General features: G+C 33.7%; 1 protein-coding gene across 6 annotated transcripts in view; it reads right to left on the bottom strand.

Annotated features, from left to right (window-relative positions):
* ZMYND11 (zinc finger MYND-type containing 11) overlaps positions 1-16,486 on the bottom strand; it is a 137,233-nt gene that overhangs the window by 59,114 nt on the left and 61,633 nt on the right. For all 6 annotated transcript variants that reach the window (XR_012470024.1, XM_074193235.1, XM_074193234.1 and 3 more), the window contains one exon: positions 1,381-1,540. Coding sequence is in view for 5 of the 6 variants with exons in the window: in XM_074193235.1 (XP_074049336.1) it covers positions 1,381-1,540 (160 nt within the window). In the remaining variant the exon portion in view is untranslated. The remainder of the gene's footprint in view (positions 1-1,380; positions 1,541-16,486) is intronic.

Raw genomic sequence — 16,486 nt, forward strand, 5'->3', positions numbered from 1 at the left:
TCAACATAAACAAAGTGCTTCTATACAGTTTATGGATACAATTTTATAACTCTTTGCTAGATCAAAATTGCTGCTTTTATGAATCAGAATGACTCTGAAACAGAATTTGTTATTTAGCTCCCTACTGGGAAACTAGAAAGAACACAGCTATAAGTCCCCATGGTAGTTCACTGTTGCAATTGAATAAGAAAAAGCAATATAAAACATTTCTTTTTTCTTGAAAACACCTGAAAATAGGAGGAGTAAAGATTATCTTTTTGATTTTTAACTTAAAGCTTTCATGATCTAATCTAAAAACACTGTATAAATACCCAAACAGTTAAGTCCTACCAAATTCAATCAATTTTAAAATCTGACAAATTCTGAACCTGTCATTTTAAAATAGTATACCTTAAAAACAGAGTCATTTACAGGTGAGCAGAAATTCAAAACACAAGAAACTCAAACAAGGTATTAGAAACACTATAAACAATCAATTTTACAAGGAAAAAAAAAAAGAAAGATTTACTTCTAGGACCTAGAAATAATCCATGAAGCAAACTAAGTAGATAAAATGGATATTCATAACATAATCCAAGAACAATTTAAAAATAGAACATTGCAACCTACTACCCTTTCTATTTCAATTTTTGTACATATGCCACAAAAAGGCAGAATCACTAGTTCACTAATAGCCTTGAAAAATTAACATATGGATCCTTTCAACCAAATAGCAAAATTTAACTTGAACCCTTTAATTATACCCTAATATCACTCTCCTGAGCTCCATTCTTTTCAACTATGAACTTGAGTCTTGGATTCAAACATTCAATTCCTGAAAGAAAACAGTTTTCAGAAGCTACTAAATGCAGATGGCCTAATATGGAAACCTTTAATTCAGAGAGACATTTTTTTAAAGAAATGTCTTTTTAAAGTCTTTTCCCTTATATTATTATTATACATTATATTATAATACACATTATACATATATTATATATTATATTATATTATACATATTATACATTATATTATATTATTACAATACATAGTATGTTTAAGAAATGTCTTCCCTCCTCTAACCAAAGGATTTGCATTTCAGAAAAAGCAAAAGGTTTGGTAAAAACTATAGGGAATTTGTCAATTTAGATTCAATAAACAGTCCTTTTCTTTTTTAAAAAATAGTAATTCTTGAAAGATATCCAAGGAAAATATCAATGCTTCTGACACAGGTTCTTAATTTTGATGAAAAGTATCTTCAATTTTAATTTAAAAAGTAATAAATTTCTAAAAAAAAATCTTTACTGCTATATCTAAATTAACAATGATAAAAGAAGTTTTTTTCAAATATTTAAAATCAATCTATTTGCAGAAATGTGGTAAGATTTAACAAATTATACTCACAATCTCATCTCCTGGTAACCAATAGCCTTCTTGTTCAATACCAGCTTTTGAACCCTTGCAGCCCACAGTTAGGGTCTCAACAATAAGCCCATCTTTCACTGCTAAGCTCAGCTGACGTGTTGTCTCTTTTGGATGCATACCATGAACCCGAGACATATACCTGAATAAAGGAAAAAAAACACATTAAAATACTTTACTCATTTTTGGTAATAATAAATAATGAATAAAAATAATTTTAAAGAATCTTTTCCAGCCATCTTTTCTCTCGATTTGTTATGGTTCTTTCAGAGTTCAAGGATATAAAAGTAAAATGAAAAACTGAATCTTTACTCTGACCACTCCCACATGGCATTTCTGCTTCACAAAATGCTCTTTTGTATATTTTTAGGTATTATAAATTCAAAATGACCTATAAATAGCAAAAAACAAGTCACTTAATAGATCTCAGCCAAAAATTCCATTTAGTCTTTGGTTCACAGCAATGACCATTCATAGTTCTTATATTTAAGGATTGTACTTTTTTGCTTTCTTAAAGTGGAATACAGAACATCAAAATCCATTTTTCAACATTTAAAAATGAGATAACCAAAGAAAATATAGGAATTATAAGAAGTTTAGTCAAGAGAAAAAAAGCTGTATCATTAAGAAAAACTCATATTCAACTGCAGTTGGTTTTTAGATACCCAGAACACTGAAAATGACAAGAATTCCTCAACATACAAAGAAGTAATTATCATGAAATTTATTTATGTATTTATTATGAAATTTCCCATGAAAATAGTAATATAAGTTGTGATTCTTAGGCTAGTCACAGAAGCATACATTAACCAAAATGTGAATAAAAAAACCATTTTCTTAAAAGTAGAAAAAACCGTTGTTTGAGATATAGCAATGCACCTTCACATTCCATACAGTCAATCAGCTCCACCATCTTTCTGTTGCCTTCTTTTAAGTCTCCTGGCACATCATCTGCAGTCTGCAGAGTCAGAAAAACACCCAGTCCTTGTGGGAATTATTCCATTGACCTTTGGAATTCATATTCTGAGGTAAACTGTCTTGTGGATGAGCAAGCACAAACATGATTTACATCCATCAAACCTTTCCTCTTCCAAGTTTGCTGATATATCATACCCATCAAAGTCCCTCTTGCTCTAAAATTACCATCCTATCTTTTTCTGAAAAGAGAATTCTTACAACTCTCTAGAGGCACATTCTTCCCTGGCGACCACTTCCTATCTGAAATGTATTTGCATCTCAGGGGCTTAATACAGTATATTATTATAATACATAGTATGTTTAAGAAATGTCTTCCCTCCTCTAACCAAAGGATTTGCATTTCAGAAAAAGCAAAAGGTTTGGTAAAAACTATAGGATATTGTTAAGGAATAAAAAATGACAAGTCACACAAAAGTCTCCATTTAAAGACTCAGTAGAAAGGAGAACAAAATATCTACTGAAAGCCATTCAAAAGAGAAGTTAAGAAATCAATCCATTCCTCCTCACCAGGTAGTGCAGGGTCAGAGGCCAGGGCTGTATAGCCCCAAGTCCTGAGGCTCAAATTGACTCTGATGTTGAGACACTTAGCAGACCATTTAATAACTTTCTGGAATCTCAGGACACCTTCCAGATTTTTAAGATAGATAATCACCAGATGAAACTTTCTCTCATATAAGACAAATGCATTTTCTGTTAAGTGACAAGAGGTGATAAGGAAATATTTTCACCCTCACACTACTCTCTGCTTGAGATGGACTGGCAGGTCTAGGTGGAGAATGAGAAGATGGAGAAAAGATGAGAAAACTGGAGGGAAGAGGGACAGGAAGAAGAAATAAGAGAAATAAGATATGTGGGAAGGGAGCAGAAAAAACTCTTGTTTCCCAAGTGTCAGAATCCAGATCTTCAGGTCTTTTTGTTGCCCAGAAACCTGTCTATCCTAGGACCCAGATCTCTTCATTTTGTCCTCATAATCACAGCAAGAAAGGAATATACTCCTGTTGTGCTCATCAATCTCTCTTAGTCAACCTGCCTGGGAGAACACCTAGTTCCACTGGAAAAATGTCTGCTCCCCTTTCCTTCCACCAGCCCAGTACATAGCTAGAAGAGAATACAATGACCAAGAAAATAATTCTCACTTGATGGATTTCTGGCATTAGTTTACTCCTGATTTGATGAATTCACATATCTGAAACATTTAGGTTGTCCCTATGCTTGGAAGGAACTTCCTCCTCCTATCGACTTCTTAGTATCCTTAGTTCCCTTCAAGTTCATGCATCAGTGTCTACAGAAGCCTTTTCTTGAGCCATACATTCAGCTCTAGAAGAAATTCTGAGATGCTGACCTGGGTCGGACAGGTGAACCTGGATTTTCTGCAGGCACTAACTCAACATATCTAAAACAGGATTCATTATCTTTCTTATTCAAACCAGTCTTTCTGAAGTTCTTACTTTTGAATATAACACCATATATCTATCTATCCAGTCATCCAGGTTTACGATTTAGGTGTCATACTTTACTCTTCACTCTCCTTCATTTAATATATCCCAAATGAATGCCAAATCTTGTTGCTTCTCCCTTAATATCTTTCATCTATACCCCTTTTCTCTTTGCTTGCACTAATTTAGATCTTCACCTCTCATCTGGACTACTAGAAGTCTCCTAATTAGTCTTGCTTCAAATGCAATGTCTTTTACTTCAATACATTCTCCATACCACTGACAAAATAACTTTTCTAAAACATAAGCCTATTTCATCCTCCCACTCAAAATAATGCATTGGCTCCCTATTCCATAGGATCAAAAATAAATGTCATTTAAAGATCTTTACAACAGCTAGGTTGTATAACAAGCTAGTATCATGTTTTCTAGTCTTAGTATCAGTTACTCCTCTTTACACAATCTATGGTCCAGAAAATACTGACTGGTTGCTTCTCACTACGATACTCTATATTGCTTAATAAATATATTACTAATCATCAATCCCATGCCTTTCTGGAGAGGGGAGACTGAAGAGGTTGTGCCTCATGCTTGGAATGACCTCCCTTCTTATCTCTGACTCTTGGTAGTCCTTGATGTCTTTTAAGACTTAGCTCAAATTCCTCCTTCTTTGTCAGATCTCTCTTGGTCCTTCTCACTCCCAGCCTGCTGGTGCCATCCTCTCAGAATTTCTTCTATGTGCTTTTAAGTATATGTTTTTTGCAAATGCTTTTGTGTGTAAATATATTCTAAACTTGTTTAATCCTCCTGCCCCTTAAGTCTGTGTCCATTAAGAGAGCTCCCTCTTCACCCTTCACCAACATCTCAGAAAAACTCAGTTATCTTTCTCCATTATGTCTTCCTTCATTCCTGTCTGAGGAAGAGGTGATCCTTTTCCTTGCCATGACAAACACTAAGGAGATTCCATCTCCCATTTTCTTCAACATATTTCCCAACTGTCATCCTCATTCCCTCTTCTTTAATCTTCCTGTTGGTTTCTTCCTTGTGAGACACACCCACACCCACATTCCATCCCTAAAAAAAACACCAAACCCTGGCTTCCTTCCCCTCTCCCATTTATTGTGTACTATCTCTTCTCCCCATTTGTGGCTAAAATCAATGAGAAGATTGCTACAGTAGGTACTTCTACTTCCTCTGGTTTCACTCAGTTCTCAGTCTTCACCATCTCCTCCTCCGTATATGTGTGTGCATGCGTATGCATGTGCATGTAACATGGTTCTCTTTTTACTCATCTAATAAAGTCTTTTCAGATCTTTATACAACTCATGCCCATTGATTAAGGGTGAAACTTCAAGACTCTGGGTCAGGCCCTTTCTCTTTTCCCTCTCTATCTCATCAGCAACCATGAATTCAAGTTATTATCTCCATAAAGATGATTCCTAGGTCTAAATATATAGCCTTGGTCTCTACTCTGACCTCCAGACTTGCAACCCCAACAATCTTGTAGACATTCTGAACTGATATCTCAGAGGTATCTCAAATTCAACATATCCAAAAGAGAATCCATTATGTTTTTCTCTCAAGTCCTCTTTCTCTTCCAAACTTTATTACTGTTGAGGTGCCAACCACCATCCTACCTTCCCAGACACAGAATTAAAACCTCAGTCTCATCCTCTTCTTTTTCCACATACACAGTCACTATTCTCTAGTACTGGCCTTCTAACTGGTTTCTGTGCCGCAAACCTCTCCCCATTCAATTTATCCTCTACTCAGCTGCCAAAGTGATTTCCCTACATCATAAATGTAATGTTTTACCTCCCAAGTCAATCTACTACCTCTCTAATCACCTCTAGAATCAAAGATAAAATTTGGCAGTTAAAGCCTCCTAGACCCTGGCACTTTCCTACTTTTCCATTCTCCTTAACACTTAACTCTTCATGTACTCACAACCCAACTGATCTTGCTGTTCTTTGCAAAAAAACAAAACAAAAAAAACACTCTCTCTCTCTCTCTCTCTCTCTCTCTCTCTCTCTCTCTCTCTCTCTCTCTCTCTCCAGACTTTGTGTCTGTGAATTGGCTGTCCTTTACACTAGGAATGCTTTGTCCCTTCAATGTCCTGGTCCCTCCTGATTCCAGTACTTTCCATGCTCTCTATATCCTGCTTATACATAGTTACTTATATGTCATCTTAACCATCAGAATGTGAAATTCTTGAGAATGGGAAAGTGCTTTTGCCTTTTTTTATGCCCAGCACTTAGTAAAGTGCTTGACAGTTACTAGGAAATTAATAAATGGTTGCTGACCTTCTAAATGGTATCTCTATAAGCTTCACCATCAATGACTGTTTTTTAAAATTTTTATTTATTTTCATCCATATGCACAAGCGTATTTCTGTGACAAAATTTCCTTTCCTTCCACCCTTCCTTCCTCAGTGGCTAACAGTCAGATTAGCACATACATATTTTGATAAACTTTACAAAATAGTAATTTTCAGTATGAGGAATTAAGATTAAAGGAAAGAGATACAGAAGAGATAATTTTTATAAAGTGTTCATCAGATTTGGAAGGGTTGGCTTTTGTGTTTTTTTTTCCTTCCTCTGGATGGGGATAATATAGTATATAGACAGTCAAATACAGTTGTCCCACCTCTCTCTGGACTGTTGAGAGGAGCTGCTTCCATCAAGGTTGCTCACTATCAATTTCTTGACAACAAGGACTATTACATTATTTTATCTTTGGATGAGGAACAGCTTTGATGAGAAGTCAATTTATGTCAAATCCTTCCCTAATCTTAGCTAGTACACACTAAGGAGGAGGTGTTTACCAAGTTAACACTGATAACTAGCAAATCACCAACAACAGCCATTGTTTTCCCTGTTTTCTGAATTCCTGAGAAAACCCTGAGCCAATCACCCAGTCTGAAAATATTTATTAAATGCTTACTATGTGTCAAACATTGTGATAACTTGATGGGGACGCACAGAGAAAGGCAAAAACAGGCCCCACATCTACAAATACAGCTCTTACATCAAGGACTTATATTTTATTGATTGTGATCAAACAAACAACTATGTACATATAGGAGGGGGGGGTACTGAAAGTGCTCTGGCTCCTCACTGTCATGGGGAGGGGGGAAAGAAGGGAGAGGTAGAAAAATGTGGAACTCAAAAAATTACAAAAAGATGAATGTTGAAAACTATCCTTGCATGTAATTGAAAAAACAAAACATTTTTTAAAAAGTGGTTCTCCCTCAATTCCCTTCAATCAACAAAAGATTATTGAAGAATTGTAAAGTGCAAGGAATTGTGTTAAGATGGAAAATAATACTGCCCCTACACTCAAAGGCCTCTACAATCTAGGAGGGAAGTGAGACACATTCTCAGTGAACATGAGTTAAAGAAACTGCATTCCAACATTAGTCATCTAGAACCAACAATGGTCATTGCACTTAAGCGGAATTCTGATTTCTTATAGTTATTTTCATTTATATCAAGGCTGTCCATCCTTACTTTTAGAAGTTTTTATTGCAACAATAGACAATATATTTTGATTTGCCATTTTAGTAAATTATTTGGTGGCTCGACTTTCTTTACTAGAGCATTTAGTAAACCCATAGGGAGCCATGTAAAATCACACTGCAGATCACATTTTGAATAGTCCTGATTTATATTACTGTAAAAATATTTATGTGTGTGCATCTATATCTATCTCTATATATAGATTTGTCTAGATAGATACAGTTATAGATATATTTTTGGTTTTCTGGTTTGGCTTCCGTAACTGCATAAATTCATACAAGTTTTCCTTTCTTTTTCTCAATTCCTCAAATTTGTAATTTCTTGAAGTACAATAATATTCTATTAGATTTATATGGCACAATTTGTTTAGACATACATCAATCAATGGTCAAATATTGTGTTCCTAGATTTTTGATACTGAAAATATTACCGTGATTACCTTACCTTATCCAGGACACCTTTCTGTAACTGACCCCTTGTGTTACATATCCACTATGGGAATTTCTAGGTCAGTTTTATAGCTTTGTGGCCAAACTATAGTTTAGGAAATTTTCTTGAATAATTCCAAATAGTTTTCCAGAACAGCTTAAACAATAAAAAGTTGAAGTAATTGTTTGAGTATTTATCATCCCACAGCTCTTCTAACATTAACTATTTTTAGTCTCATCAAAATTGATGAGCATGAGTTATACCTTTGGGTTGCTTTATTTGACATTTCTTAAATCATTACCGATATAAGCATTTTTTTCACATGATTATTGAGAGATTGCATTTCTTCTTTTGAAAACTGTTCCTACCCTTTGCTACTGATCACTGAGGAATGTCTAATTCATATGTTTTTGTCAATTTTCTCTATATTTTACATTTGAGACTTTTATTAGATACGAAAGATATTTAGTACTATTGTTGTTCACTTACTTCATGACTTGTGTCTGATGCTTTATGACCCTTTGGGGTTTTGTTGGCAAAGATACTGGAGTGGTTTACCATTTCCTTCTTCAAAACATTTTATAGATGAGGAAACTGAGGTGAATAGGGTTAAGTGATTTGTCCACAGTCACACAGCTAGTGTCTGAACTGATTTTGAATTCAGGTGTCTCCTAGGTGTCTCCATGTTTAATGAAACATATTAAATATCTTTTGATGTGTTAAAATTGCCTTGAATTTACTATATGTAAACTCTCAAAGAGTGGTTCTCTTGTCACAGTTCAGAATTTACAGAACTGTTTAATTCACAGAACTGAATTTATTATTCATTTTCTAAGGTCTAAAATTCATCAATGTCCACAATTCAATCAAATCTATTTCATATGAAAACAGTGGTAAAAACTGAAATTAAGGTCTCTGAATTCTCTGATGTTTAATCCTTTGCAGAATTTTGTTACCTTTTTTCAACTAGATGGGTATAACAGCACAGAAATAATTCATTTGCAGTAGTGTTCTAGTCTTCCACAATAAATCTTTTATATTCATTTGCTTATATCAATAACATACAAAATTTATGTTTAACATATTTAATATTTAAATCTGCTTATTACTCTGAAAATGATTTTTTTGCTTCCCAGTCTTATTTCCCTAGCTCTTTTTCTTGGTGTACCTGAATACCTCTTGATTCCCAGTGGAAGATTACTTTCCTAAAGTTACAAATGGGTTGAATAGCTAAAGCAACACAGAAAGACTCCCCATAAGATAAACTCTAAATGTTTGCAAAACAAAGATATGGTAAATAGATTTAAACTCTGAAAATCTTAAATTCAATAACATTAAATTAGAAGTTACAAATAAATCTATTTTAAATATTTTTATAATTTTACAGCAATTCAATTTTAAAGAAATATTTTAAGAAAACTGATAAATAGGGGAGTGGAAAGAGCAGCCACCTTGGAGTCAGAAGGACCTGAGTTCAAATCCAGTCTTAGATACTTAATAATTATCTAGCTGTATGACCTTGGGCAAGGAACTTAACCCCACTGTCTTAAATACAAAAAATTTAAAAATAAACTGCTAAATATACCTTGACCTGTACCATGAATTCATAAAGATATACAATGCCCCAAACTCTTAACTATCTTCTAATCTCTGATGCTTCTGGTACAATTACCAATTTGAGCACTTTAATTAAGAACTGTACATGTGGGAAATAATTCACTACCAAAACATTTAATCACATATGAACCAAATAACTTAAAAATGATTCAGCAACATGATGATATCAGTCTTTTATTTATTAAATGAATCATAATATATCCTTAATGATATCTGGCCTGCATTATTATGCTACCAGTATAGTACATAGAAAACTGAACTGGAGACAGAAAGATCTGATTTTGAACCTCACCTCATGTAACTGTAAGCTGTGTGAACTTCACCACCGAAACACTATTGAGTTTTATTTTCCTCATTGTAAAATGAGGGGGGGATTCCTAGATAGCTCTAAATTTATAAGCTACAATTTTTATAGCTGTCCATGCTGCAATCCAGTTTTGTAAGTACCAATAATGGAAAACATGTTATTGGTGTTCAGTTGTGTCCAACTTTCTGTGACCCCATTTGAAGTTTTCTTGGCAAAGATATTGTAGTGATTTGCCATTTCCTTCTCCAATTCATTTTACAGATAAAGAAACTGAGGCAAACAGGAAAAACTGACTTGCTCAGGATCATGCAGCTAGTAAGTACCTGAGGCTGGCTTTGAACTGAAGATAAATCTTTCTGACTTTTTTGATAAACCCTCTAGATGCTCACAACTGCCCTAGACTCCCAAGAAAATAAAAGAAAGTGGTCACTGTATTGCAGAGATAGAAACCTTCCCTTACAAAAGAGCTAGGAAGACATCTCAGTGAAACTTGAATATTCATAGCACTGTTCATCATCATCCTTCTTTGTAGACTCAGAAAATATCCTTAAATGAGATATAGTAAAGCAAAGCTCTTCCAACAGAAGATCTTTGAGAGTAGGAATTACTAAATTTTTAAAATATATATCCCAAATACCTAGCAAAGTAAACTGTACAATGTAAGTACCCAATAAATACTTTTTGGCTGCGTCTCTTTTGGGCATATAAGTTTTGTAGATGAGTTCTGTCTGCTACTGTAGATGTTGATTTGTTACAGAATCACTCATTTGGAGATGTGTTTGTCATTATATGTAGGAATTTACATGAATAACATTCTTATATTTTATGAACCTAAAAAAACGGCACCAGTTAAAACTGGTATCAGGAGGAGGTTTATTTCATAAGATAAAAGATATCTCTTATCATTATGCCTCATCATGGTTGGTACCTGAATTCCAAGAGCTTTGGCAAAAGCCAACAGTACCAGTCAGATAATTTAAACACTCAGGTTTCTGGTAGTCAAGTCAATAATTATTTATTCAGTTTCTGTTAGGCCAGGCACTGTTTAAGATGCTAGGAATATAAAGGCAAAAAATAGTACCTACCCTCAAGGAACTCATAATCTAATGGGAGATGTAAAATGAAAATAATTATGTGCAAACAAGATATATACACTATAAATTGAAGCTGCTCTCAGAGGAAAGATACTCTTTGTATATGAGGTAGTTTTCATTCTCTGGTTACTGAATGCCACCAAGACCATTTTTCCATGTCATTTTGAGGAATTATGACTCAAAATAATAAAAGGGCATGGATGGCTTCATCCTTCCTAGTACTTGGCCTACAGAGACTCATAAGGGGAAAAAAGCAATTTTTTTACTATATTAAGAACTGAGTCTTTGCTTTGTTCATTTTACTTTCACTCATAAGATGGCATTATTAATCTCTGGGCTAGACTAGAGAAACTAGGATAGAATGGGATCTTGTAAGAAAAAAAACAGGAAACTAGCTCAATTGAATGGTAGCTTGTATTTTATTATGAAAACCAGAAAGCAGAAATCATAACCTAAATACTGTGAATAAATCCTTGAAAAAACAATATATGTATGGCAGCTAAATGTGGGGAAGTGGAGAGAGTACTCAGTCAAGAGTCTGGAAGACTTAACTTCATGAGTTTAAATGTAGGCAATTACTCTAGCTGTGTGACCTTGAACAAGGAAATGGCAAATCACTCTAGTATCTATGCAAGAAAAAAAAGTTGTGGAAATATCCACGGGGTCATGAAAAGTTGGACATGATTAAAATGACTGAACAATAACTATCTGCCAAGCACCTTGTATTAAAACAGAGGATACAAAGAAGGCAGAAGATAGTCCTGCTTCTCATGGAATTCAGAAGTGAAGATAGCATGAAAACAACTATGAACAAATAAGCTATATACAGGATAAACTGAAAATAAACAACAAAACACCATCAGAGAATAACAGAACTAAAAAGTGTGACTCCCATTATAGCTCACAATTTAAGTACCAAAAAACCCCAAACCAAGGATGAACAAAACTGCTGCACGCTATGGTGGAAAGAATGCTAGATCAAGGTTCTTGTTCAAGTTTTACTTATTTGATCTTGCCTAAGTAATTGAATCTCTTTGGCCTGCATTTTACCATTTTAAAAAAGGGAGGGGTAGGGGGAAGAATCACATTATCTGTTATATTAGCCTCATAAACTTTCAGAGTTCAAATGAAATAATGAATTTTAAAGTATTTTGAAGGTTTGAAAGTACTAAATAAATATAAGGTATCATCCTCATCCTTATATTCATAGTCATCATCATCATGTCTTTGATGGGAAGAACTAGAGCTGATATGTTTTTTTCTTTCTTCCCCACCCCATGACAACATATCATTGGACATACCAGAGATACAATACAAAAACATTTTGGATTGAAACAAAGACCTTCCTAGAAACATATAATAGAAACAATAAAATATAGCAATTGACTCTGTGAAAAAGTCCTATTTTTCCAATTTTGTTTCAATGAATTGTATAATTTGCATTCAATATGGGAAAGAATGCTGGATACTGGAATCTGATGACCTGAGTGGAAGTCTTGGTTCTGTCACTAAATTTATGACCCTGGGAAATTAACCACATCATTTTTCCTCATCTGTGAAATGCAAGGATTAGATTAAATGAGCCCTAATGTCCCCTTTAGCTCTAAACTATGATCCTATGATTTTGTAGGAGATAAACTTTACTCTTAGAATCCCAAGTACTGATTTAAAATCCAAGCAGTGATCAATTATGACTAATCATGGTTAGATTTTTGCACTAAACAGTTTGAAATATATACTTAGATGAAGTACTGGGTTAGGGCTATCCTAACAGAAGTTATGACATCCAAAAACTTTTATGGGAATGTTGACAACTGATGTAGAAGTGAAAGCTGCAAAATACCAAAGCAAAAATCTTGGTTTTTAGGTTTAGAAATTATATTATAAACTTATGATCCTCTTTAAATTATTTCTTAAAATAATCACAAAGAACAAGCAAGAATTACAATAAATTTATTATAATAAAAACTATGGGATCTCAATGTGGTTTTTATTTTAAGAACAAGACAAACTGAAAACAATGAAGCTCTAAATAAATTCAATACTTTTATTGTTAGTGTTCCTTGGATTTAAGGAACAGTCAAATCATGAATATTTGTTAATTCCCAACCTCCTAATTTAGATGAGCCTTCAAGAAATAAAAGTTGAAACAATTGATTCTCAAACATTGAATAGGCTGATATAAGCAAAGAAGACACTTATTAAAAAAGTAAATAACCTTACATTTTGTTATATCATTGCATGTATACTTTAGGATTTTTTCTAAAGTTATTGATTAAAATCAAAAGAACCCTAAGTAAACCAGTTCTGTTTTTGCGAATAAAAGTTAACATAGTAAAAAAAAAAAGATATCCTAGGTGATAATTTTATATAGTAATCTCTAAGTATTCAAATGAGTTCATTTATTTAGCACCTAGTGGGACTTTTAAAATGTGTACCTTATCTCTTCAATTGAAAGTGCTTGAGAGCATTTATGTAAAACAAACTCCTTGTTATTCATCCTTGCAATTTTTAAAAAATCTATTCCAGTGCCTTATATATTGATTACACAAAGTATTTTTTATTGCTACTATTAAATATTCCTTTAAGGGAAAGATAAATTCTATTTGATATCATATGGACAGACAGAAATATAAAATTTTTTAAATTATATCCAATTAGAAGAAAAAAAAGCAATACTGAATCAGACCCCAAAACTATTCATTAAAAATTAAGATTGTGGGGCAGTGAGGTGGCACAGTGGATGGAGCACCAGCCCTGAATTTAGGAGTACCTGAGTTCAAATCCGACCTCAGACACTTAATAATTACCTAGTTGAGTGACCTTGGGCAAGCCACTTAACCCCATTGCCTTACAAAAAAAACCTAAAAAAAATTAAGATTGCCTCTGACATTTGCCAAGAAAGATTGGGGATGTATTTCCAAAGTTATCACATTTCCTAAGAAGTCATTATAGTTCCATCATCCATGATTTTGTATAATGAATAATATTTGAGCAAATTTACATTTTCAATTCAATTAAATTTCAATTTGATTGCTAGAAGTAATAACTTCCCTAACTTTATTTTACCTGTACTTTCTTGCATTTTAATTCACCTCTGTGATAGAAGAAATATCTTAATTAACCCATGTAAGTTAGGCTAATTTTTCCTAAAAAGCATTGGAACATCTTTTGATACAGGATAGGCTCTGAGGAGAAAAGAACAAACTGCTGACATTTTTACAGTTACTCCTCCAAGTGTTCTCTAAAGCTTAACTGATAAATTCACTCAGCTAAATCAAGGTGACCTCAATGCTTATCTATTCTTAAGTATCCTTCTATCATAGTCAACTAAATCTCTTTTTTGTTAACTGAAGAATTACCTACAAAAGTCTCATTTTTATTCTAATACTGAATCTAAACTACCAAGAAACTGGTCTCAGTTAAGCACACACTGATCAGATAAAAGATATTCCCCTACATCTGAAATAATGAGGTCAAATAAAACCTTTTACTCTTTTTGATTTTAAATTTCACTTGTTCCCCCCTTGCTAAATTTCATATCAGTGTAAAGAATTCTTATAACACTTCATACCTTCAATCTTATTTCTTCATTTAATTATTTAATTCATCTTCCTCTAAAACTTTTCTGGATCTCTCAAGAAAGGTCATGAACTACATAGTAGTCTGGGTTCAAATTATCATAGATTTGCAAGTAACAATATCTTCTTTGTTTCTTCCCTCTAATGAGATTTAGCATCTAGTTGTCATTTTTTACTATAGTCAGATATTAAATATGCAATTATTTCACGGTGTGCTTGAATCATAATTGATAGGTCAGAACTCATCACTTAAGACATATTTGGGATTATTTTACCCCAAACATATTATAAAATAGAAATTTGGAGTTACTTTTCCCACATGTCTCTCCATAAACCTATTTCATATAACTCCACTTCTTTACTTTACATTCCTTTTCTCCTGTTCTAGAATTCTTATCACATAGCCTGGACTATTGTAATCACCTTTTAATTGCTCCCCTCTCTTCAATCTATCCTCCACTCAGGTGCCAAATTTACATTCCTCAGGTACAGGCTCCTAATCATGTCACTTTCCAACTTCAATGGCTTCCTTTTTTGGTATTTAGATCCTTTTATTATGTCTCCGACCTACCTTTCTAGGATTATTGCAGATTATGCCCCTTCATGCACTCTAGGTATCAGATGAAGCTAATATGCTTTCTATTCTATGGATATGACATTCCATTTTAAATGGGTACCTTTATACAAGGTTGCCCCTCTTGCCTTTTTCTTTTACCACCTTGGAAAATTATATTTTTCTTCAAGGATCAGCTCAGGCCCTTAAATCAGGAAGAGTCACAGCATGATCATGTCAGACTAACTACATATTTTTACATATTGACACGTCCAATAGGTAGAATATTCAAACCCTTGCTCCCGTGTAAGTTAGTTTTGCCTTAGAAAATGTCTCCAAAAAAATTTTTTTTTGAAAAGAGTGACTGGCTCAGGGAACTCAAGGCTCAGGTCAGTGACATCACTCCCTGGCCACCTAAATACAAAGAAAGCATGAAAAGCTCCAGGTGTGTTGTGATGCTTGGTGTCCTCATGTCTATCTTTGTTAAAAGCCCTCCTCCAGTTGTGGCTAAGTAAATCTCCTTTTAACTGTTATGAGTTAATCTTTGAGTGTCATATTTTATTCCAAATCTGGAACATAAACTACCCTGGGACTTGCCAGTGTCAAAACTCAGCCCAGAAGTAGCCAGGTACAGATTCAAGATCCAAAGAATAGTTACTGCTGATTAATCAGCAGGAAGTATTTTATGGTATCCTCTGGGGTTAAGATGACATACTTATCAATTCTGCACATAAACAAAAGGATAGTTAACATACAGCATGAGAGTTGGGATTCAAAAATTCTAGATATAATCTAATATAATAAAAATTATGCAAATATAAAAATAATATAATAAAATTTATATAAAAATAAAGCCTTGCAATTGAGATGTTAAAATTAAATTTTTTAAGTCATAGTCATTACTTCATTTAAAAAATCTGGTGTTTTAAGTGAATTCAAAACTCAATTTGAATCAACAATGTGATATGGTAACCAAAAAGCTAATATTATCTGAAGCAATACTTAAAGAGGCTCAAAAGGCACACCAAATACCATAAATTCTATGGAACTTACAACTGCAATCTAACACACATATATGAGTTTCCTGAAAATTACACAGAATTTACAACTAGTGATCTTATGACCATGCTTCAGTCTCCTTTACTTTCCTATCCTTTGAAGCATTTCTTCCTGAAAAAGAAAAATACTAGGCAAAGAAGTCTTGAGAAGCATTCAAGGTGGGGGGAGTCATTTTAGCTATCTTTTTGCCTTGCTCAGACTACACACAATTGGATTACTGACATTAAAGTGCCGGAGAGTATCTAAGGAAGATAGAGAAAAGCCCATGAGATCATGGTTTATGACAACTGGTAGAAGGGACTGAAGATGTTAAGCCTGGTAGGATGAGGACTTACTCCAGATCACTTTGTGTTCAAATATATATGAAAGGCTGTATTAGAGAAGGAAGATTAGTTTTGGTCTGTTTCTCCACAGAAGCCAGAAGTTTCAAGGAGGCTTATTTGGATTTGATATAAAGACAAAAAAACTCCTTCTTCCCCAACAATTAGAGCTATTATCAAAGTAGACTAGGCTGTT

Source organism: Macrotis lagotis, chromosome 7 (genome assembly GCF_037893015.1).
Source record: "Macrotis lagotis isolate mMagLag1 chromosome 7, bilby.v1.9.chrom.fasta, whole genome shotgun sequence".
Lineage (NCBI taxonomy): Eukaryota > Metazoa > Chordata > Mammalia > Peramelemorphia > Peramelidae > Macrotis > Macrotis lagotis.